Genomic DNA, 25,100 nt, shown 5'->3' on the forward strand with positions numbered 1-25,100 from the left:
AAATAAATCAACTGGAAAATTTCGCTTTTGAAGAATGAAAGATAATGATATGAAACGTGTGATTTACAATGCTTATATACTTCCAATACTTGGCTATTGTTTTCATATTTGGGGTAAATATAATAATTATTGCATACATAAAGTAAAGACGCTGCAATGAAGGATTGCAAACAATAATTCTTAAACAACCAAACGATTGCAATCTCAATGGCTAACTTTTACTGACCGATGCAAGTACCACTGTGCCACTTGTTATACATAACGCGTAATGATATGGCCCCCTTGTTACATGACAGAGATCCTTGTTTTTGCAAACAATGAACATCATTCAGTCAGATCGGCTCCAAAACATGAGTAATTTTTTACTAAACATACCACGAACTAATTATTCTAAGGATTCATTTTCTTACTACAGTATGACGGTATGGAATGACATCCCAGATGATGATGATGATGATGATGATGATGATGATGATGATGGTGACGATGATGACGATGAGAATGATGATGATGATTTAAATTTTTGTGTATATGTGGGCACTTCTCTTAAGTGTCGAACCACCGACGATCTTCTATGAACAAGATCTTACCTAATAGTAACTGCAGTATATAAATATAATACTTTATGACACATAGATAACATAGTTAACATAGTTATCCCGATATTTTTATTTGTATCCACTTGTTTTCATGGTACAACTTCGAGTTTATTGTCTCCAGTTTCGATTGTAATTTGAATTTTATAATAAAAATCCTCTATATACCTACATGTTTATTAGTAATGGAACAGTATAAGTATCTCCCATGGCCGAGAGTGTAGGGTGTTTTGCGGAAACGAGGTTTACCGAGTTTCCGCAAAACACCCAGCGCGAGGGTCGGGATGAACCTATCTTATACGAGCGGCTATGGTAGATGCTTTTTCTCCCACCTCAGTTAAACAAAATTAAGTAAAAATGTTTTTTTTTTGCTGGAACTCTTTTTTTGCTTAGTGAAAATAATTGCGTATGGATATGCGATAGCAAGTGGTTGTCATGGATATACGCGCAGTGATCCAGTTAATGTTAATAGTCAAATCGGTCTTTTAAAATAGTTCTAAGGAGAATGAAGCATTTTTTCTTGAATGGTGCCTGAAAACTGTTTTATGATGACATTTGAAGCGAGAAATAATTAATTAGCGTTCTAAATATTACCATAAGACAAGATTTCATTGATGCTACTGACGACAGTCTTCAACAAGGGAGGTAATTACAATGTGGTAAAAGGAGTTCCATACGGGCATTTTATCTTCGCCCTTGGGCAAGATAAGAATATCTAGCATGGTTAAATTATTGGATCTACTTATCTGAGGTGGGAGAAATATGCGTTCTTATCTTCGAACATGTGACTGAAATAGGCCGTGAATAACCGCACAGTTGACAACCATGGTGATGTATTTTCTATGCATAGCCGTAGTGCTAAATGCTGTAAATCATGTGCACGGATTCGTTCTAACTGATGACGTCATTCTACGTCAACACGTTGCCAAGCTCCCCCAGTACGCTCAGTATGGGCGTTCTATGGTGCTTGTGGGCGGACACTTGTGGGACAATAACACAGAAATATATGACACAATTATTCGTATGGCCGTAAGTATTTAAATATCGAACGTACGTTCAGTTTCTTTTTTTTCTTTTTCAAACACTGCACTGCCTTGTGAGGCAAGTTAACACGTTCAAACATATTCAACAACAGTAACAAATTGGTAAAAGAACATCAGAAAAAAATGAAAGAATACAAAAATGCTTAAGGAGGAAACTAAAAAACACTGTTAACTTTGTTTTCGAACGTCTTTTCCACAAATTTCAAACGGAAAAATACCGAAAAACAACACATTTATTGAAATTAAAAATAAAACAAATCTGGTTTTATTAAAAAGGAAATTATTATTGTATTATTCAGGGTGGTAAGGGGGTGGCCAGAGTTGGAATCATCAACGCAGCGAGCGCGGACCCCCTGGACGGGTATCAGTACTACCGGAACCTCTTTCTCAAATACGGGGCGCTCGAGACTGCCCGTATCCCCATCGATCTGAACCATACGGCTGACAACGCCCCGCAGGCCACCATTGATTTAATATACGCCCAGACTGGCTTCTTTTTCGGAGGTGGTGACCAAGAGAGGGTCGTCAAGTCGTATGTTAGGCCATTTAGTTCCTTTTTATACATGGTCAAACGGTTCTTTGATTTGTATTTATTATTACCACTGCGCTAACCGGACAGATGATATTCCGATAACTCTACAGAATATTAGTAGTCGATTGAGTGTTTCATTATAATGATTATACATAATGCTTCTCGACATTTTCAATAAAGTGTGTGTTAAAAGGTTGGTATGTAAACGCTTAATTGAAACGGTCTGTTAGTATTCGAGTATACGCCACCCTCCGGGACTTTCACAAAGTACTATCATGTTTCACATGTGGAAAAACAATCCCACAGGTTGCTAGGCCAGTACGGGGAATACACGCCCGCTCTCCTTGCGCTGCACCAGATGAATGACGCTGGCGCCGTGATCGCTGGAACCAGCGCCGGGTGCTCCTGTCAGACAGCTAACTACATGGTAGAAGGTGAGTAGTTTTCATTACAAAACAAAGCAACAGTTATCCAAATTAAACGTCCCCGTGTTGTATGTAGTGTTGGTAGAATCGACAGTGAATTGTTTCGTTTGTGCAAACTGTGTGACTGTTCTTATAATGAAACACAAACTGTTTTGGCGACAAACCTTCTCTACTAGGTGGGGTGAGCTGGGATGCTCTCACGTATGGGGCGTTCCCGGACGTGGAGCCGACCATTGCGCACGCGTACCCGCTCGTTTACCTTTCTTCCGGGGGAATAGGATTTATGAAAGGATACGTCCTAGACTCTCACTTCTCGTATGTATCGGACGATAAGTTGTTGTTTTTAAATATAATTATATGAAGGTTACAAACAGGTTTCAAGGACACTTTAATGATAAACCATGTATGTTTCTGAATAAATCGCCAATGACAAGTAATAAGGTATGAACTGTGATGAAAAGTTAAACTTGGCGTAAAAGGTTCTTTTAATGTGTAAGCATTAGAAATGTCCATTTTGACATTATTCTACGTATCAGCCTTAAAGGGATATAGAGGATTATAAGTATCTCCCATAGCCGAGAGTGTAAGATAGGTTCATCCCAACCCGAGCGTAGGGTGTTTTGCGGAAACGAGGTTTACCGTACAAGTGGACTTAACGCAACGTAAACGTATGTCTGTGGCTAGCCATACAAGTGGACTTAATGGTACGTGTACGTATGCCTTTGGCTAGCCATACAAGTGGACTTAACGCTACGAGTACGTTTTCATACAGCTAACCGTACAAGTGGACTTAACGGTACGTGTACGTATGCCTGTAGCTAGCCGTACAAGTGGACTTAACGCTACGAGTACGTGTTCATATAGCTAACCGTACAAGTGGACTTAACGGTACGTGTACGTATGCCTGTAGCTAGCCGTACAAGTGGACTAAACGCTATTTGTACGTATGCCTGTAGCTAGCCATACAAGTGGACTAAACGCTACGTGTACGTATGCCTGTAGCTAGCCATACAAGTGGACTTAACACTATTTGTACGTATGCCTGTAGCTAGCCATACAAGTGGACTTAACGCTATTTGTACGTATGCCTGTAGCTAGTCATACAAGTGGACTTAACGCTATTTGTACGTATGCCTGTAGCTAGCCGTACAAGTGGACTTAACACTACGTGTACGTATGCCTGTAGCTAGCCATACAAGTGGACTTAACGCTATTTGTACGTATGCCTGTAGCTAGCCATACAAGTGGACTTAACGCTATTTGTACGTATGCCTGTAGCTAGCCATACAAGTGAACTTAACGCTATTTGTACGTATGCCTGTAGCTAGATGTACAAGTGGACTTAACGCTACGTGTACGTATGCCTGTAGCTAGCCATACTAGTGGACTTATCGCTACCTGTACGTATGCCTGTAGCTAGCCGTACAAGTGGACTTAACGCTACGTGTACGTATGCCTGTAGCTAGCCATACAAGTGGACTTAACGCTATTTGTACGTATGCCTGTAGCTAGCCGTACAAGTGGACTTAACGCTACGAGTACGTGTTCATATAGCTAACCGTACAAGTGGACATAACGCTACGTGTACGTATGCCTGTAGCTAGCCGTGCAAGTGTACATAACGCTACGTGTACGTGTTCATATAGCTAACCGTACAAGTGGACTTAACGCTACGTGTACGTGTTCATATAGCTAACCGTACAAGTGGACTTAACGCTTCGTGTACGTATGCCTGTAGCTAGCCGTGCAAGTGAACATAACGCTACGTGTACATATGCCTATAGCTAGCCGTAAAACAGGACATAACGCTACGAATACATATGCCTGTAGCTAGACGTATAAGTGGACTTAACGCTACGTGTACGTATGCCTGTAGCTGGCCATACAAGTGGACTTATCGGTACGTGTACATATGCCTGTACCTAGTCGTAAAAGTGAACTTAACGCTATTTGTACGTATGCCTGTAGCTACCCGTACAAGTGGACTTAACGCTATTTGTACGTATGCCTGTAGCTAGCCATACAAGTGGACTTAACGCTATTTGTACGTATGTCTGTAGCTAGCCGTACAGATGGACTTAACGCTACGTGTACGTATGCCTGTAGCTAGCCATACAAGTGGACTTATCGCTACGTGTACGTATGCCTGTACCTAGTCGTAAAAGTGAACTTGACGCTATTTGTACGTATGCCTGTAGCTAGCCGTACAAGTGGACTTAACGCTACGTGTACGTATGTCTGTAGCTAGCCGTACAAGTGGACTTAACGCTACGTGTACGTATGCCTGTAGCTAGCCATACAAGTGGACTTAACGCTATTTGTACGTATGCCTGTAGCTAGCCATACAAGTGGATATAACGCTACGTGTACGTATGCCTGTAGCTAGCCATACAAGTGGACTTAACGCTATTTGTACGTTTGCCTGTAGCTAGCCATACAAGTGGACTTCACGCTATTTGTACATATGCCTGTAGCTAGTCATACAAGTGGACTTAACGGTATTTGTACGTATGCCTGTAGCTAGCCATACAAGTGGACGTAACGCTATTTGTACGTATGCCTGTAGCTAGCCATACAAGTGGACTTAACGCTATTTGTACGTATGCCTGTAGCTAGCCATACAAGTGGACTTAACGCTATTTGTACGTATGCCTGTAGCTAGCCATACAACTGAACTTAACGCTATTTGTACGTATGCCTGTAGCTAGACGTACAAGTGGACTTAACGCTACGTGTACGTATGCCTGTAGCTAGCCATACAAGTGGACTTATCGCTACTTGTATATATGCCTGTACCTGGTCGTAAAAGTGAACTTAACGCTATTTGTACCTATGCCTGTAGCTAGCCGTACAAGTGGACTTAACGCTACGTGTACGTATGTCTGTAGCTAGCCGTACAAGTGGACTTAACGCTACGTGTACGTATGCCTGTAGCTAGCCATACAAGTGGACTTAACGCTATTTGTACGTATGCCTGTAGCTAGCCATACAAGTGGACTTAACGCTACGTGTACGTATGCCTGTATCTAGCCATACAAGTGGACTTAACGCTATTTGTACGTATGCCTGTAGCTAGCCATACAAGTGGACTTAACGCTATTTGTACGTATGCCTGTATCTAGCCATACAAGTGGACTTAACGCTATTTGTACGTATGCCTGTAGCTAGCCATACAAGTGGACTTAACGCTATTTGTACGTATGCCTGTAGCTAGTCATACAAGTGGACTTAACGCTATTTGTACGTATGCCTGTAGCTAACCGTACAAGTGAACTTAACGCTACGTGTAGGTATGACTGTAGCTAGCGATAAAAGTGGACTTAACGCTATTTGTACGTATGCCTGTAGCTAGCCATACAAGTGGACTTAACGCTATTTGTACGTATGCCTGTAGCTAGCCATAAAAGTGAACTTAACGCTATTTGTACGTATGTCTGTAGCTAGCCGTACAAATGGACTTAACGCTACGTGTACGTATGCCTGTAGCTAGCCATACAAGTGGACTTATCGCTACGTGTACGTATGCCTGTACCTAGTCGTAAAAGTGAACTTGACGCTATTTGTACGTATGCCTGTAGCTAGCCGTACAAGTGGACTTAACGCTACGTGTACGTATGTCTGTAGCTAGCCGTACAAGTGGACTTAACGCTATTTGTACGTATGCCTGTAGCTAGCCATACAAGTGGATATAACGCTACGTGTACGTATGCCTGTAGCTAGCCATACAAGTGGACTTAACGCTATTTGTACGTTTGCCTGTAGCTAGCCATACAAGTGGACTTCACGCTATTTGTACATATGCCTGTAGCTAGTCATACAAGTGGACTTAACGGTATTTGTACGTATGCCTGTAGCTAGCCATACAAGTGGACTCAACGCTATTTGTACGTATGCCTGTAGCTAGCCATACAAGTGGACTTAACGCTATTTGTACGTATGCCTGTAGCTAGCCATACAAGTGGACTTAACGTTATTTGTACGTATGCCTGTAGCTAGCCATACAACTGAACTTAACGCTATTTGTACGTATGCCTGTAGCTAGACGTACAAGTGGACTTAACGCTACGTGTACGTATGCCTGTAGCTAGCCATACAAGTGGACTTATCGCTACTTGTATATATGCCTGTACCTGGTCGTAAAAGTGAACTTAACGCTATTTGTACGTATGCCTGTAGCTAGCCGTACAAGTGGACTTAACGCTACGTGTACGTATGTCTGTAGCTAGCCGTACAAGTGGACTTAACGCTACGTGTACGTATGCCTGTAGCTAGCCATACAAGTGGACTTAACGCTATTTGTACGTATGCCTGTAGCTAGCCATACAAGTGGACTTAACGCTACGTGTACGTATGCCTGTATCTAGCCATACAAGTGGACTTAACGCTATTTGTACGTATGCCTGTAGCTAGCCATACAAGTGGACTTAACGCTATTTGTACGTATGCCTGTATCTAGCCATACAAGTGGACTTAACGCTATTTGTACGTATGCCTGTAGCTAGCCATACAAGTGGACTTAACGCTATTTGTACGTATGCCTGTAGCTAGTCATACAAGTGGACTTAACGCTATTTGTACGTATGCCTGTAGCTAACCGTACAAGTGAACTTAACGCTACGTGTAGGTATGACTGTAGCTAGCGATACAAGTGGACTTAACGCTATTTGTACGTATGCCTGTAGCTAGCCATACAAGTGGACTTAACGCTACGTGTACGTATGCCTATATCTAGCCATACAAGTGAACTTAACGCTATTTGTACCTATGCCTGTAGCTAGCCGTACAAGTGGACTTAACGCTACGTGTACATATGTCTGTAGCTAGCCGAAACAAGTGGACTTAACGGTACGTGTACGTATGCCTGTAGCTAGCCGTACAAGTGGACTAAACGCTATTTGTACGTATGCCTGTAGCTAGCCATACAAGTGGACTAAACGCTACGTGTACGTATGCCTGTAGCTAGCCATACAAGTGGACTTAACACTATTTGTACGTATGCCTGTAGCTAGCCATACAAGTGGACTTAACGCTATTTGTACGTATGCCTGTAGCTAGTCATACAAGTGGACTTAACGCTATTTGTACGTATGCCTGTAGCTAGCCGTACAAGTGGACTTAACACTACGTGTACGTATGCCTGTAGCTAGCCATACAAGTGGACTTAACGCTATTTGTACGTATGCCTGTAGCTAGCCATACAAGTGGACTTAACGCTATTTGTACGTATGCCTGTAGCTAGCCATACAAGTGAACTTAACGCTATTTGTACGTATGCCTGTAGCTAGATGTACAAGTGGACTTAACGCTACGTGTACGTATGCCTGTAGCTAGCCATACTAGTGGACTTATCGCTACCTGTACGTATGCCTGTAGCTAGCCGTACAAGTGGACTTAACGCTACGTGTACGTATGCCTGTAGCTAGCCATACAAGTGGACTTAACGCTATTTGTACGTATGCCTGTAGCTAGCCGTACAAGTGGACTTAACGCTACGAGTACGTGTTCATATAGCTAACCGTACAAGTGGACATAACGCTACGTGTACGTATGCCTGTAGCTAGCCGTGCAAGTGTACATAACGCTACGTGTACGTGTTCATATAGCTAACCGTACAAGTGGACTTAACGCTACGTGTACGTGTTCATATAGCTAACCGTACAAGTGGACTTAACGCTTCGTGTACGTATGCCTGTAGCTAGCCGTGCAAGTGAACATAACGCTACGTGTACATATGCCTATAGCTAGCCGTAAAACAGGACATAACGCTACGAATACATATGCCTGTAGCTAGACGTATAAGTGGACTTAACGCTACGTGTACGTATGCCTGTAGCTAGCCATACAAGTGGACTTATCGGTACGTGTACATATGCCTGTACCTAGTCGTAAAAGTGAACTTAACGCTATTTGTACGTATGCCTGTAGCTACCCGTACAAGTGGACTTAACGCTATTTGTACGTATGCCTGTAGCTAGCCATACAAGTGGACTTAACGCTATTTGTACGTATGTCTGTAGCTAGCCGTACAAATGGACTTAACGCTACGTGTACGTATGCCTGTAGCTAGCCATACAAGTGGACTTATCGCTACGTGTACGTATGCCTGTACCTAGTCGTAAAAGTGAACTTGACGCTATTTGTACGTATGCCTGTAGCTAGCCGTACAAGTGGACTTAACGCTACGTGTACGTATGTCTGTAGCTAGCCGTACAAGTGGACTTAACGCTACGTGTACGTATGCCTGTAGCTAGCCGTACAAGTGGACTTAACGCTATTTGTACGTATGCCTGTAGCTAGCCATACAAGTGGATATAACGCTACGTGTACGTATGCCTGTAGCTAGCCATACAAGTGGACTTAACGCTATTTGTACGTTTGCCTGTAGCTAGCCATACAAGTGGACTTAACGCTATTTGTACATATGCCTGTAGCTAGTCATACAAGTGGACTTAACGGTATTTGTACGTATGCCTGTAGCTAGCCATACAAGTGGACTTAACGCTATTTGTACGTATGCCTGTAGCTAGTCATACAAGTGGACTTAACGCTATTTGTACGTATGCCTGTAGCTAGCCATACAAGTGGACTTAACGCTATTTGTACGTATGCCTGTAGCTAGCCATACAACTGAACTTAACGCTATTTGTACGTATGCCTGTAGCTAGACGTACAAGTGGACTTAACGCTACGTGTACGTATGCCTGTAGCTAGCCATACAAGTGGACTTATCGCTACTTGTATATATGCCTGTACCTGGTCGTAAAAGTGAACTTAACGCTATTTGTACCTATGCCTGTAGCTAGCCGTACAAGTGGACTTAACGCTACGTGTACGTATGTCTGTAGCTAGCCGTACAAGTGGACTTAACGCTACGTGTACGTATGCCTGTAGCTAGCCATACAAGTGGACTTAACGCTACGTGTACGTATGCCTGTATCTAGCCATACAAGTGGACTTAACGCTATTTGTACGTATGCCTGTAGCTAGCCATACAAGTGGACTTAACGCTATTTGTACGTATGCCTGTATCTAGCCATACAAGTGGGCTTAACGCTATTTGTACGTATGCCTGTAGCTAGCCATACAAGTGGACTTAACGCTATTTGTACGTATGCCTGTAGCTAGTCATACAAGTGGACTTAACGCTATTTGTACGTATGCCTGTAGCTAACCGTACAAGTGAACTTAACGCTACGTGTAGGTATGACTGTAGCTAGCGATACAAGTGGACTTAACGCTATTTGTACGTATGCCTGTAGCTAGCCATACAAGTGGACTTAACGCTATTTGTACGTATGCCTGTAGCTAGCCATAAAAGTGAACTTAACGCTATTTGTACCTATGCCTGTAGCTAGCCGTACAAGTGGACTTAACGCTACGTGTACGTATGTCTGTAGCTAGCCGAAACAAGTGGACTTAACGCTACGTGTACGTATGCCTGTAGCTAGCCATACAAGTGGACTTAACGCTATTTGTACGTATGCCTGTAGCTAGCCATACAAGTGGACTTAACGCTACGTGTACGTATGTCTGTAGCAAGCCATACAAGTGGACTTAACGCTACGTGTACGTATGTCTGTAGCTAGCCATACAAGTGGACTTAACGCTACGTGTACGTATGTCTGTAGCAAGCCATACAAGTGGACTTAACGCTACGTGTACGTATGTCTGTAGCTAGCCGTACAAGTGGACTTAACGCTACGTGTACGTATGCCTGTAGCTAGCCATACAAGTGGACTGAACGCTATTTGTACGTATGCCTGTAACTAGCCATACAAGTGGACTTAACGCTATTTGTACGTATGCCTGTAGCTAGCCATACAAGTGGACTTAACGCTATTTGTACGTATGCCTGTAGCTAGCCGTACAAGTGGACTTAACGCTATTTGTACGTATGCCTGTAACTAGCCATACAAGTGGACTTAACGCTATTTGTACGTATGCCTGTAGCTAGCCGTACAAGTGGACTTAACGCTATTTGTACGTATGCCTGTAGCTAGCCATACAAGTGGACTTAACGCTATTTGTACGTATGCCTGTAGCTAGCCATACAAGTGGACTTAACGCTATTTGTACGTATGCCTGTAGCTAGCCATACAAGTGGACTTAACGCTATTTGTACGTATGCCTGTAGCTAGACGTACAAGTGGACTTAACGCTATTTGTACGTATGCCTGTAGCTAGCCATACAAGTGGACTTAACGCTATTTGTACGTATGCCTGTAACTAGCCATACAAGTGGACTTAACGGTATTTGTACGTATGCCTGTAGCTAGTCATACAAGTGGACTTAACGCTATTTGTACGTATGCCTGTAGCTAGCCGTACAAGTGGACTTAACACTACGTGTATGTATGCCTGTAGCTAGCCATACAAGTGGACTTAACGCTATTTGTACGTATGCCTGTAGCTAGCCATACAAGTGAACTTAACGCTATTTGTACGTATGCCTGTAGCTAGACTTACAAGTGGACTTAACGCTTCGTGTACGTATGCCTGTAGCTAGCCATACAAGTGGACTTATCGCTTCTTGTACATATGCCTGTACCTAGTCGTAAAAGTGAACTTAACGCTATTTGTACGTATGCCTGTAGCTATCCGTACAAGTGGACTTAACGCTACGTGTACGTATGTCTGTAGCTAGCCGTATAAGTGGACTTAACGCTACGTGTACGTATGCCTGTAGCTAGCCGTACAAGTGGACTTAACGCTATTTGTACGTATGCCTGTAGCTAGCCATACAAGTGGACTAAACGCTACGTGTACGTATGCCTGTAGCTAGCCATACAAGTGGACTTAACGCTATTTGTACGTATGCCTGTAGCTAGCCATACAAGTGGACTTAACGCTATTTGTACGTATGCCTGTAGCTAGTCATACAAGTGGACTTAACGCTATTTGTACGTATGCCTGTAGCTAGCCGTACAAGTGGACTTAACACTACGTGTACGTATGCCTGTAGCTAGCCATACAAGTGGACTTAACGCTATTTGTACGTATGCCTGTAGCTAGCCATACAAGTGGACTTAACGCTATTTGTACGTATGCCTGTAGCTAGCCATACAAGTGAACTTAACGCTATTTGTACGTATGCCTGTAGCTAGCCATACAAGTGGACTTAACGCTACGTGTACGTATGCCTGTAGCTAGCCATACTAGTGGACTTATCGCTACCTGTACGTATGCCTGTAGCTAGCCGTACAAGTGGACTTAACGCTACGTGTACGTATGCCTGTAGCTAGCCATACAAGTGGACTTAACGCTATTTGTACGTATGCCTGTAGCTAGCCGTACTAGTGGACTTAACGCTACGAGTACGTGTTCATATAGCTAACCGTACAAGTGGACATAACGCTACGTGTACGTATGCCTGTAGCTAGCCGTGCAAGTGTACATAACGCTACGTGTACGTGTTCATATAGCTAACCGTACAAGTGGACTTAACGCTACGTGTACGTGTTCATATAGCTAACCGTACAAGTGGACTTAACGCTACGTGTACGTATGCCTGTAGCTAGCCGTGCAAGTGAACATAACGCTACGTGTACATATGCCTATAGCTAGCCGTAAAACAGGACATAACGCTACGAATACATATGCCTGTAGCTAGACGTATAAGTGGACTTAACGCTACGTGTACGTATGCCTGTAGCTAGCCATACAAGTGGACTTATCGGTACGTGTACATATGCCTGTACCTAGTCGTAAAAGTGAACTTAACGCTATTTGTACGTATGCCTGTAGCTACCCGTACAAGTGGACTTAACGCTATTTGTACGTATGCCTGTAGCTAGCCATACAAGTGGACTTAACGCTATTTGTACGTATGTCTGTAGCTAGCCGTACAAATGGACTTAACGCTACGTGTACGTATGCCTGTAGCTAGCCATACAAGTGGACTTATCGCTACGTGTACGTATGCCTGTACCTAGTCGTAAAAGTGAACTTGACGCTATTTGTACGTATGCCTGTAGCTAGCCGTACAAGTGGACTTAACGCTACGTGTACGTATGTCTGTAGCTAGCCGTACAAGTGGACTTAACGCTACGTGTACGTATGCCTGTAGCTAGCCATACAAGTGGACTTAACGCTATTTGTACGTATGCCTGTAGCTAGCCATACAAGTGGATATAACGCTACGTGTACGTATGCCTGTAGCTAGCCATACAAGTGGACTTAACGCTATTTGTACGTTTGCCTGTAACTAGCCATACAAGTGGACTTCACGCTATTTGTACATATGCCTGTAGCTAGTGATACAAGTGGACTTAACGGTATTTGTACGTATGCCTGTAGCTAGCCATACAAGTGGACTTAACGCTATTTGTACGTATGCCTGTAGCTAGCCATACAAGTGGACTTAACGCTATTTGTACGTATGCCTGTAGCTAGCCATACAAGTGGACTTAACGCTATTTGTACGTATGCCTGTAGCTAGCCATACAACTGAACTTAACGCTATTTGTACGTATGCCTGTAGCTAGACGTACAAGTGGACTTAACGCTACGTGTACGTATGCCTGTAGCTAGCCATACAAGTGGACTTATCGCTACTTGTATATATGCCTGTACCTGGTCGTAAAAGTGAACTTAACGCTATTTGTACCTATGCCTGTAGCTAGCCGTACAAGTGGACTTAACGCTACGTGTACGTATGTCTGTAGCTAGCCGTACAAGTGGACTTAACGCTACGTGTACGTATGCCTGTAGCTAGCCATACAAGTGGACTTAACGCTATTTGTACGTATGCCTGTAGCTAGCCATACAAGTGGACTTAACGCTACGTGTACGTATGCCTGTATCTAGCCATACAAGTGGACTTAACGCTATTTGTACGTATGCCTGTAGCTAGCCATACAAGTGGACTTAACGCTATTTGTACGTATGCCTGTATCTAGCCATACAAGTGGACTTAACGCTATTTGTACGTATGCCTGTAGCTAGCCATACAAGTGGACTTAACGCTATTTGTACGTATGCCTGTAGCTAGTCATACAAGTGGACTTAACGCTATTTGTACGTATGCCTGTAGCTAACCGTACAAGTGAACTTAACGCTACGTGTAGGTATGACTGTAGCTAGCGATACAAGTGGACTTAACGCTATTTGTACGTATGCCTGTAGCTAGCCATACAAGTGGACTTAACGCTATTTGTACGTATGCCTGTAGCTAGCCATAAAAGTGAACTTAACGCTATTTGTACCTATGCCTGTAGCTAGCCGTACAAGTGGACTTAACGCTACGTGTACATATGTCTGTAGCTAGCCGAAACAAGTGGACTTAACGCTACGTGTACGTATGCCTGTAGCTAGCCATACAAGTGGACTTAACGCTATTTGTACGTATGCCTGTAGCTAGCCATACAAGTGGACTTAACGCTACGTGTACGTATGTCTGTAGCTAGCCATACAAGTGGACTTAACGCTACGTGTACGTATGTCTGTAGCTAGCCATACAAGTGGACTTAACGCTACGTGTACGTATGTCTGTAGCTAGCCATACAAGTGGACTTAACGCTACGTGTACGTATGTCTGTAGCTAGCCGTACAAGTGGACTTAACGCTACGTGTACGTATGCCTGTAGCTAGCCATACAAGTGGACTTAACGCTATTTGTACGTATGCCTGTAACTAGCCATACAAGTGGACTTAACGCTATTTGTACGTATGCCTGTAGCTAGTCATACAAGTGGACTTAACGCTATTTGTACGTATGCCTGTAGCTAGCCGTACAAGTGGACTTAACACTACGTGTATGTATGCCTGTAGCTAGCCATACAAGTGGACTTAACGCTATTTGTACGTATGCCTGTAGCTAGCCATACAACTGAACTTAACGCTATTTGTACGTATGCCTGTAGCTAGACGTACAAGTGGACTTAACGCTTCGTGTACGTATGCCTGTAGCTAGCCATACAAGTGGACTTATCGCTTCTTGTACATATGCCTGTACCTAGTCGTAAAAGTGAACTTAACGCTATTTGTACGTATGCCTGTAGCTAGCCGTACAAGTGGACTTAACGCTACGTGTACGTATGTCTGTAGCTAGCCGTATAAGTGGACTTAACGCTACGTGTACGTATGCCTGTAGCTAGCCGTACAAGTGGACTTAACGCTATTTGTACTTATGCCTGTAGCTAGCCATACAAGTGGACTTAACGCTACGTGTACGTATGCCTGTAGCTAGCCATACAAGTGGATTTAACGCTATTTGTACGTATGCCTGTAGCTAGCCATACAAGTGGACTTAACGCTATTTGTACGTATGCCTGTAGCTAGCCATACAAGTGAACTTAACGCTATTTGTACGTATGCCTGTAGCTAGCCATACAAGTGGACTTAACGCTATTTGTACGTATGCCTGTAGCTAGTCATACAAGTGGACTTAACGCTACGTGTACGTATGCCTGTAGCTAGCCATACAAGTGAACTTAACGGTATTTGTACTTATGCCTGTAGCTAGCCGTACAAGTGGACTTAACGCTATTTGTACGTATGCCTGTAGCTAGCCGTACAAGTGGACTTAACGCTTTTTGTACGTATGCCTGTAGCTAGCCGTACAAGTGGACTTAACGCTATTTGTACGTATGTCTGTAGCTAGCCGTACAAGTGGACTTAACGCTACGTGTACGTATGCCTGTAGCTAGCCGTACAAGTGGACTTAACGCTACGTGTACGTATGCCTGTAGCTAGTCGTACAGGTGGACTTAATGTTACGTGTTCGTATGCCTGTAGCCTAAGCCGTACAAGTGGACTTAACGCTACGTGTACGTATGCCTGTAGCTAGCCGTACAAGTGGACTTAACGCTACGTGTTCGTATGCCTGTAGCCTAAGCCGTACAAGTGGACTTAACGCTACGTGTACGTGTTCATGTAACTGGCTGTACAAGTGGACTTAACGCTTCTAGAACGTGTGCCTGTAGATAGCCGTACAAGTAAAGGGTGTTGTTGGACTTAACGATATGCTCCAACGACGCTGACAGAAACAAAGTTTTGTTATACAACTTATTGGACATTACCTATAAACATTTATATCGTTTGCCACAATTGGTCGGCATTTAAAATACGGTGATTTAACTATTTTATCTCAGCACTATTATTCTAATCTTAACATTTCTTGTTTCAAATTTGAGAGTTGTATAAGATATAATAAAGCTAATTGAAGAGGTCGAAAGGTTCTTAGACTTGTTCATTTCTGTATGCATTTATAAGCAATTAAGGCAATGATATGTGCCGATATATCACGTATTTGTAAACCTTATAATAACCTAGGTAGACTGACATGCTTATCATAAATAGAAGTTTGATTGTAGAATATAACTACATGTACATTCTAATTTTCGAGTCTATGGTTATTGTTCCTGAGATTACTTACCGTGAATGGTTTCAAAGTGTTCGGATGCTATAGCCATATATGCTTGAATATCTATTGTCTAAACTTTAAAAATAGTATGTTATAAAGACCGGGTCTACTTTCTCTTTCGACACAGTCAAGGTAAACAGATTAAAAAACAGTCGTTTTAGAAATGCCAATTGCACTTCTTGCATGTTTTAACTCCACGTGTTTTGTACCTTTCGTTCAGTCAATGTTTCAATGCCATATATTTAATAATACTTTAGTATACCTAAACCTGCGTGACTAAGATGAAATATTTGCCATAGGTACTTGATATCAATAAGACCCTTTACACTTCTAAACCACAGATAATGACCCTCTCAAAATGTGATCCACACGTACAAATATACGTACACGTGACGTTTCGCAGCCTCACTACCAACTTAAATGAATAACATAACAATCAATTTGGACAACATAACTTGGAATGTATGCTATCCCTTTTGAGTACTACTTCTCATTATTGCAGGCAGCGGGGCCGGGAGGGCCGGATGATACGGTTGCTGTCAGACACAATGGCGCATGGAAAGGGCACGGCCCGTGGGATAGGCGTTGACGAGAATACCGCGCTCGTGGTCAAGCATGCGGACACTAACATGGTGTCTGGCACGGTACGCATTCTTGGGTGTGCCTTATGTAATACATCGGGATATCTATACGTTGTCGACTAATTCGCTAAACTTAAATGCTATCGTATTTTAAGCAGCAAATGAATGTCGAAATGAATCGTTTATTTTCAAATATGTAAATTCAAACAAAATAATCACAGTTCAGGTTCGGACATGTAACACGTCTCTGTCCGTAAATCCCACATTGAAGTATTATGACGAATATTTTCAGGTTATAGGAGCTTCCGGTGTGACCGTATTTGATTTGTCCAATTCTCGGGTCCACATCTCGCGATACTTCAACATATCTGACGTTTACCTGACCTATCTAACTCATGGCGACGCCATTAGACTGTCTGACCATCAAGTGACATTCTCCTCATCCAAAACGCCAATGAAAAACCATGAAAACTACGACGACGTGTTAACGACGGATGACGTGTTTTACGGAACAAAATCAGACAGCGAACGCAAGTCAGAGTTTGTTAGAATCGCTACCAGCGTTTTTGACGCCAGGAACGGCAGAACTACACACGGAACTACACAGGAGGGTAGCCCACGATTTCGCATCGACATGTCGGCCGAGGGGCACGACGCCATTGGCTACGTTGAGAGACGTCATTCTTTTCACTCTGATATAACTTCGTACAAAAACCTTCGGGTCGCCATTTATGCGGACTGAAACTAAATATTTACCTTATATGAAAGTCGTTGAAAGAATGTATGCTATCCGTGTATCATCCTTATTTATTCAAACAATAAATGGTATTTAAACATCTGAGCATTGTTATCAAACATCCGTAAAAATATATATTATGAAACAAAGAAGACAGTTTTTAAACATGCAATACGTGACCTATCGGCATTCCATCACCAAATGGTTCCGCCCAATTGTTGACAAAATTGAGTGAACACAACTAAATATATGAAATATTGAATTGGTATTTTTTGTGGGCTTTTACTTTATGGTTTACGTCTTGAAGCTAATCAGTTTCAAAACAATTTCATAATACAGCATTGCTCATTTTTTATATAATAATATCAATTAACAAATTATTTTGGAAAACAACTTCTGGCTTGATTGAAAACAAGTGGGCAATTCATAAAGAATAGTTTTTTTTATTGTTTTGTAATGATAAATGTAAAGTAATTTGAACAACTGGAGTACAAAATATAGGCAATATTTCCTCTCGATTCTCCCTACAATATATGTCAAGGTGTTCATTAATTTATTAATGTTTTCACCGATGAAAATGCATATTGTTTCAATATTTTACAGTTTATGTTGTGATTTCTTCCGGATTTCAACTTAGCATTATTTTTTAAAAAGGGAAATTCGGATATATCATTAAAATAAGGTATTTTGTGTTGTGCACGTCTGCAATAAAAGACTCACGGGAAATGACGTTACTTCGTGGTGTTCGTCTCATAAGAGGTAAATGTGGAAAATGAAGGATCTTTCATTGTTCAAGAAAGGATAAGAATGTGATAAAAAAGATCTGACACTCGTCATCATGTAATTTAATACACAATTTTTCGTAAGGCCAAATAAAAAATAGGTCTGTTTCAGGTTACCCGATCGACCCTATTTTTTTCCCGCCGACCCTAACCTATTTTTTCCCTGAAAAAAATTGTGATTTGGGTATGAAAAACATTTGTTACGAAATAAATACGAAAAGTTGACAATATTAAGAGTTGGATTTCTGATTGTATTTACCCCGTAATTCACAATAGAGTTCGGACACCTAAAACTAATATTTTTTTTCGCTGTCCGAATTCATAGAAAATAACCATTTTTACATTTTATCTACATGTATGTTAAACCTGCCTTTTTTCTTCATGTCTGCATTTTACCACTTATTAATTTATCCGTAGTTATCAATAGTTATAACGCCTATAAGTGTTACTCCTTCATCAAGTTAATTAAAATCCCATTCAACACCATTTTATACATGCATTGAAATGAATAAACACCTTTTTTCGGCTTCAGATCAAACAGTCACACTGTGTGACGTCACATAACTCACAGTAGACCCACGAGGATCTCATGGAGAGCATGGATATTGTTATGCAGGATTAATGTGTCTGGGTGGTGTTTTCGATTGTAACTTAAGTATTGCATATCTAACTTTAATTCATCACATTAAATAGTTACCTGTATCATTGAATGTGTTGACTTTTATTTATTCTATTGATGTTTCAATGAGTATTACTGTACGATTATTGCTTCATAAAGTCTATATTAAAAGTGTGGTACAAGTTTCAAAGTTTATTGGCGGATCGTTTTACAAACATGTCATGTCTGTGTTTTCTTAATCCCTTGATTGCCCTTGTTGTTTCTTTAATCTTCAATTAAACATAACACAATTCCTTTTCAACAGGCAATCAATCGTTTAGGATGAGTAGTTATTAATTAACTTGTCACAGTGATGTTATGCACTAGTCAGTTGTAACCACGCCCCCCCCCCCCCAGGTCCGGGGGTATACCGGGGAAAAGGGCCGTGTTTTTACTTTTCAGGTGGCCCCGTAGGGCTGGGTGACTGCGGTGGTTTTGTCATAGCGCCAAATTTAGCGGAGATTGGGCCTTATATAGAGTCTCTGGAGTGCGGGGGCATTTGGTCGGGGTTTTACCAACAGTTCGTCCCCGCAGGACGGGGATTTTACCCGGGGTTGGCTAGACCGAAAGTCCAAAGTCCCAGCTATTCACCGGACCTGGGGGGGGGGGGGGGGGGGGGGCAGGGTGGTGGTGGTTACAAGTGACTGGTGCAGTATACGGTAAGGTAATCAAGCCAGGCAAATACATTGTAAGGAAAAAGATCTATAATCTTTGTCTGTGAGACTTAGTAACTGTAAAAGTTATAATCGATGTCCTTTGGGTGTCTAAAAATTAGGTACGTAAATAAATTATTTTTGAAAATAATAATGGATGTCTGAATTTTTAGAGTGTCTGAACTGTAAGGTGAATTACGGGTAGTTTTTGCTTGTGTGGCAGGTATATTTCAATTCTTGAACTATATTTTCTTGTCAGATACAAATGTGTCAGATACTGACTTTCGGATTGATATGTCAGCCTTAAGTGCAATTTTGGCAATAAAACCTGCATGTTACTTGTTCTTTAAACCTGAACCCCCAGGTCCTCTTGACAGCAATGAGGTTTCCTTGGCTGATGGCTTATATGGTAAATTTGCTGCCCCACTCTCCATGTAATTATGTTACAGGAAGTTTAGCATACTACAGAGGGTGATTGAAAGCAAAAGGGTGCATAAAGAAAAGTAAAACCGTTCCTGGAAAGTCTTTAATAATAGCAGAGTGGTGTACCATAACTTAGTTGAAATCCAACCATCATTGTCAAAGTATTTAACCAGACAAATAAAGCATGTTTCCTTTGAAGCATGGAAGATGTTTAAAAACTGCTGATAAACCTGAAAATTGATGACTTTTATTTTTGTTACAGTGTGGGTCAACAGTTACTGAAATCAATATATCACAAAAATATATAAAAAAAATTAAAAAAATATTCCGACCTACCTACCCTTTTTTTTGGCAGTGTTACCTGAAACGCACCTATTTTTTATTTGGCCTAAGGAGATGTATTATAATGGTAGAAACGTACGTCACGAACGTCAATGCGTCGGCTTGGAATCATATTAGGCAATCGGACTGTTCTATACTGGTTTCCTGGTTACAAAAATGCAAATATCTTTCTTAAAATAGCTGCATTCACCAAAAAGCCGAAAGTCATTGTTGATCGGATAGTCATGTCTATTTCAATACAAATACATAGCAATCGCATAATGCCTTCATAAGAAACCAATGTTTTCGACATTTATTCATCCAGTTTTGGTAAATTAATAATTGTTTTTATTGTGGTAAATCTTATTTGGGAGTAATAGTGTATCTTTAACTATTTATAGTGTATTATATGACGACTCGTGACAGATATTCAACACAATGCGTTGCGTGCGTTCAGTGAAATATAACTATGTCAAACCTTCTTTTACTATATATATACATAATATGTTATGAGGTTTAATATTTAGCAAGCATAATACATACATCCGTTGCACATGTGTAGGTTTCAAAAGGATTTGAGCACCTTTTATGGGATAAGATATAATCAGAGTTTCAATCAAAAAGCATTTACATTTTTTACGGAAATTACATTATGCAAAATTGCTATGTATTTGTATCGAAATAGACATGACTATTCGATCAACAATGACTTTCGGCTTTTTGGTGAATGCAGCTATTTTAAGAAAGATATTTGCATTTTTGTAACCAGGAAATAAATTTAATGCACTATATTTCTTGAATATCTTTCTTATTTGAAAAGTTATCATCAAGAACCCGCAAGACATTGTTTGATGGGTAGTCTTGAGCATTTTTACACAATATTTATATTTTCGACAGACTTTTCCGAAAAAGTTCAAATGCTTTTTGAACCAAAATCTGATAAAATCTTCTTTTGTAAAACTTGCTCAACTCCTTATTTCCCCAAAACATGTTGCAAAGGAATTCGGTTGTACTCATGATAAAGATTATTCCTCAAAAATATGTTAAACATGAACTTGTCAAACATTTTAATTTTTGGCCCTCCTCCCCCATTTTTGCAATGTTGAAGGGCCTTAAGTGGTGGGCTCATAACCGCAAACATCTACACACGTTCAGTTTGCATATGTTAATACACAATATGGTAGCTTTAAAAAACGGAAGCAAGATACGGCGCGATGACAAACGAAACTCTTTGAAGTGTTGAAACTGACAGAAGTAGACTGGTACCCTTGGGTTTTTTTTCTCCCAAAAGTAACGTACGGTACCAGTCTAGACAGAAGCCGCTGTTGGGATGTTACAAATTGACCATCCCTTTGGTGCAAATATGTCATGTCATATACTGCTATTTCAATTGAGGAGAATACTTCTCTATACTATCGCTAAACAATCGTGTGGTAAAGTACACATTCAGCTGTGAACGACCGACAGCACATTATCACAAACCTGTACTTTATGTCAGCTGTTCTGGTGGACTTTTAAGACAAACAAGTCCTTATCTTAATATTATAAACTGAACTTGACAAAACAAACGAGCCATTTTACATTTGCAACGAGAAGACCGAGCATGATCAAAACAACCATTATCCTCATATGTTTCGGTAAGTGATAATGCTTATAGAACTAATGCACCAGTCAATTGTAACCACGCCCCCCAGGTCTGGGGTATACCGGGGATAGCCGGGGAAATGGGTCGTGTGTTTACCTTTCAGGTGGCCCCGCAATGCCGGGTTAATGCGGTTTTGTCTTTGCGCCAAATATTGCCGGGAATGGGCCTTACTAAGAGTCCCTGGGGTGCGGGGGCATTTGGCGGGGATTTTACAAGCAGTTTGTCCCCGCAGGACGGGGATCTTACCCGGGCTTGGCTGGACCGAAAATCAAAGTCCACGCTATTCTCCGGACCGGGGGGCGTGGTTACAATTGACTGGTGCATAATATTATCATAGCGCATTTGTGTATAATTGATGCACTCGTATCAAATATAAAACACGTGAAATTGATTGAAGAGCAGATTTACTATAACACAACAGTAATAAGAATATGTTAATCTTAGAGCTCAATTTTAACGATCTACAGAAAATAGGGCGAGCCAGGTAACATTAGTTCCGGTAGATCGTCAAAATTGTTCTCTAACTTATTTAGTGTTTTTGGTGCATTCGTTAGAATCGATCTTCTTAAATTAATGAACAGAAAATTTGAAAAATCCTTGATTGTCATTGGCCCACACACAAATACAAAAACCAAGCTTTATTAGGACTCATATAATCTATTTACGCTGTGCGTGATGCGTTTTACGGCTGAGACATTTCTGGACGTAAATGTGAAAATCTAATTAATACTAATATAATGTTTGCAAGACCAATTGAAGATTAGATAATCTACCAACTGTTGTACTTTATCGAGACATTTAAAAATGCTAAAAAATCACAGCATAACAGACTTGTGTGCTTTAATATACATTATAATGGACTTAAGTGCTGTACGTATTTGTGCAATAATCTGTCTCTCATCTTAACACTTAGACATTAACATTCACAATGGCTTATGTCATCCACAACAATCTGTGGTGTTTACAGAAAACAGAAACTCCGAAAGATTTTTAGAACCTGATCGTGTTTGTAGAAGCCCACAAGCCATTAGATACACTTACAGTTTCTTCAAGTGAAATGAATTAAATGACCAATTAAAAAAAAATCCGTTTAAGAGTCCCATTCAATTTATATAAATGGCATCATGTGCGCTTACAAATATCATGCAAGGTTCAGTTGAATACAATGCCAAACTTTTATTATCCACAGTGTTAGTGAGCGCCGAGAACTGCGACCATGACAGTGACTGTAAACTAACGGCGTGCAAGGCTGGTCTGGAAATAGACTGCGGACGCAATACCAATCTCTGCACGTGTGTCCCCGCGGGAGGTGAGACGATTCGTTCATTTGTAATGCGTATAAAGGCATATATTCATCAATGATCTGTACCTCGTGGTGGTCAAATGATCAAATTAGGGGTCGATCGATCCATCTCTTCAAAACTGAAGTTACTATAACCATATGAACGGGCGTTGAAAGAGGATCATGTGCGTCTTTGTTATTTATCAATGCCTACATCCATGTATGACGTCTTGTCATTTCCAATATGCTATTTCCTTGGGATAGACACGGACGTCCGTGGCACGTCATGAAGATTGTTATCATTTAGTTGCAAGTGGCTTCTGACACTCACTCGCTCAGTATTGGTGGGCAGTACGTGCTGCGAGTAATCGGCACTGTTGACCTTTGTTGACCTTCACGATTCAAGATCGTAACGACCACAGCCATGTATTGATACCGACAAATTAGCTGGTTCTCTGATACCTCAACTAAGTTAAATGTTGTTGCTTGGTGACCCCATTACTTTTATATGATAATACATTATCCTTCCCGAACCACGTTTATACTGATGAAGAGCCCGAAGTTACCCCCTGCTGTTTTACGTGTATCTCAGACGCAAAAAAGCGCGTAAAGCACAGTGACTTCTTGTGGATAAGTTTGTTCATAGCAGTAGCGCAGTGCCGATTCGAACGTATGACCCCGTCAAGTAAGCATAGCTTGTGATTATGTTCAGTTATATTAACTCGTATTCATACCAACTCAGACTGACAGAAATTTGACATTGCCTTTTTTGCAGACAACTCGTTAGACACGTACCAGTGCGAAACGGCGGAGGAATGTCACAACTTGTTTGGCAACCTGCACTGTCACCAAGAAACCTGGCACTGCGTGGACCAGCACTGCCACTGTATGCATTAATCACGTGACCCACGTCATGACTTACCTCATTTACAATGTACTTGTATACATTATGCCTTACCTAAATACATTATTAATTGAAATCGACTCTCAGAATGGGATACATCAATCTAAATCAATCCTAATTCAAGGCTCTCAGAATGGAGAACAGTATCATACATGCAACTGTCGCTCTACCGTCTGTCGAGTCGTCCCATGTTCGGGTCTGACCTAGAGACACACAGGTTTATCACATGTAGCCGGGTTAATGTTAAGCGAGCTAGTCTGCACACGTCAAAGCTTCTTAAAGGCCTAGTTTAAGGAATGTTTGGCATGATAACCCCCTGACGGCATCTCCTGCTAGTTGCACTGATGTCACAGTAGGGGCCAATTTCCTGTGTATTGGTTTATTGGCTCATGGCCATTTTTATAATAAAACATCGAAAACTGCAAGGCAGGATACTCCGATTGGAGATCTAATAAGCCAATTAGGCAATAAGATTAAGATCAATTAACAGAGGTTGTGTACTAATACACGGTTTTGTGGGCGGGTGTCACTTATAGAAGGCTTAAACTAGGCCTTTAAGCGAGCTAGTCTGCACACGTCAGAGCTTCCTAAAGGCCTAGTTTAAGGAATGTTTAGCATGATAATCCCCTGCTGTGCATCTCCTGCTAATTGCACTGATGTCACAAATCTGCAGAGTAGGATACTCAGATCAGAGATCTGATAAGAGGGATCAAGGCAAGTAGATTAGAATCAATAAACAGAGGTTGTGTACTAAACAGAATTTTTTTATTTTTTTTGGGGGGGGACACTTTTAGAAGGCTTAAACTAGGCCTTTAGTGTCAAGGTCTGGTATCAGATGTTCGTGCCCGCTAAATAACCTTATAACCGCGGGAATTATAGCATACATCGTACTTTTTTAATAAAGGCACAGCTGTATGTACATATGAATCACTTCCATGTTCATAAGTTCAACACAAAAATCCCTGGTATGGCTCGAACCCATAGGGCGTAGGTCGGGCACCATTACCCCTTCATCTTTTACCAGGGTCGGATCAATATCAATACCGAGGTCAAACACCAGGCCACTGTTCGCGTATCACTGCCTAGGATTTCGAACAAACTGTCTTTATACCGTAATTTATAAATAAGACAACGGGCCATATTATCAACGTCTCCT

General features: G+C 41.3%; 1 protein-coding gene across 1 annotated transcript; it reads left to right on the forward strand.

The window, feature by feature from the left end:
• Positions 1-1,352: 1,352 nt before the first annotated feature.
• Positions 1,353-17,376, forward strand: LOC128212438 (cyanophycinase-like). The gene is made up of 6 exons (XM_052917900.1): positions 1,353-1,625; positions 1,939-2,171; positions 2,478-2,605; positions 2,773-2,911; positions 16,462-16,603; positions 16,833-17,376. Exons 1-6 carry the CDS (start codon positions 1,422-1,424, stop codon positions 17,280-17,282), a joined length of 1,296 nt encoding a protein of 431 aa, XP_052773860.1. The 5' UTR covers positions 1,353-1,421; the 3' UTR covers positions 17,283-17,376.
• The last annotated feature ends 7,724 nt before the right edge of the window (positions 17,377-25,100 follow it).

The sequence above is a fragment of the Mya arenaria genome, chromosome 12, assembly GCF_026914265.1.
Source record: "Mya arenaria isolate MELC-2E11 chromosome 12, ASM2691426v1".
Taxonomy (NCBI): Eukaryota; Metazoa; Mollusca; class Bivalvia; order Myida; family Myidae; genus Mya; species Mya arenaria.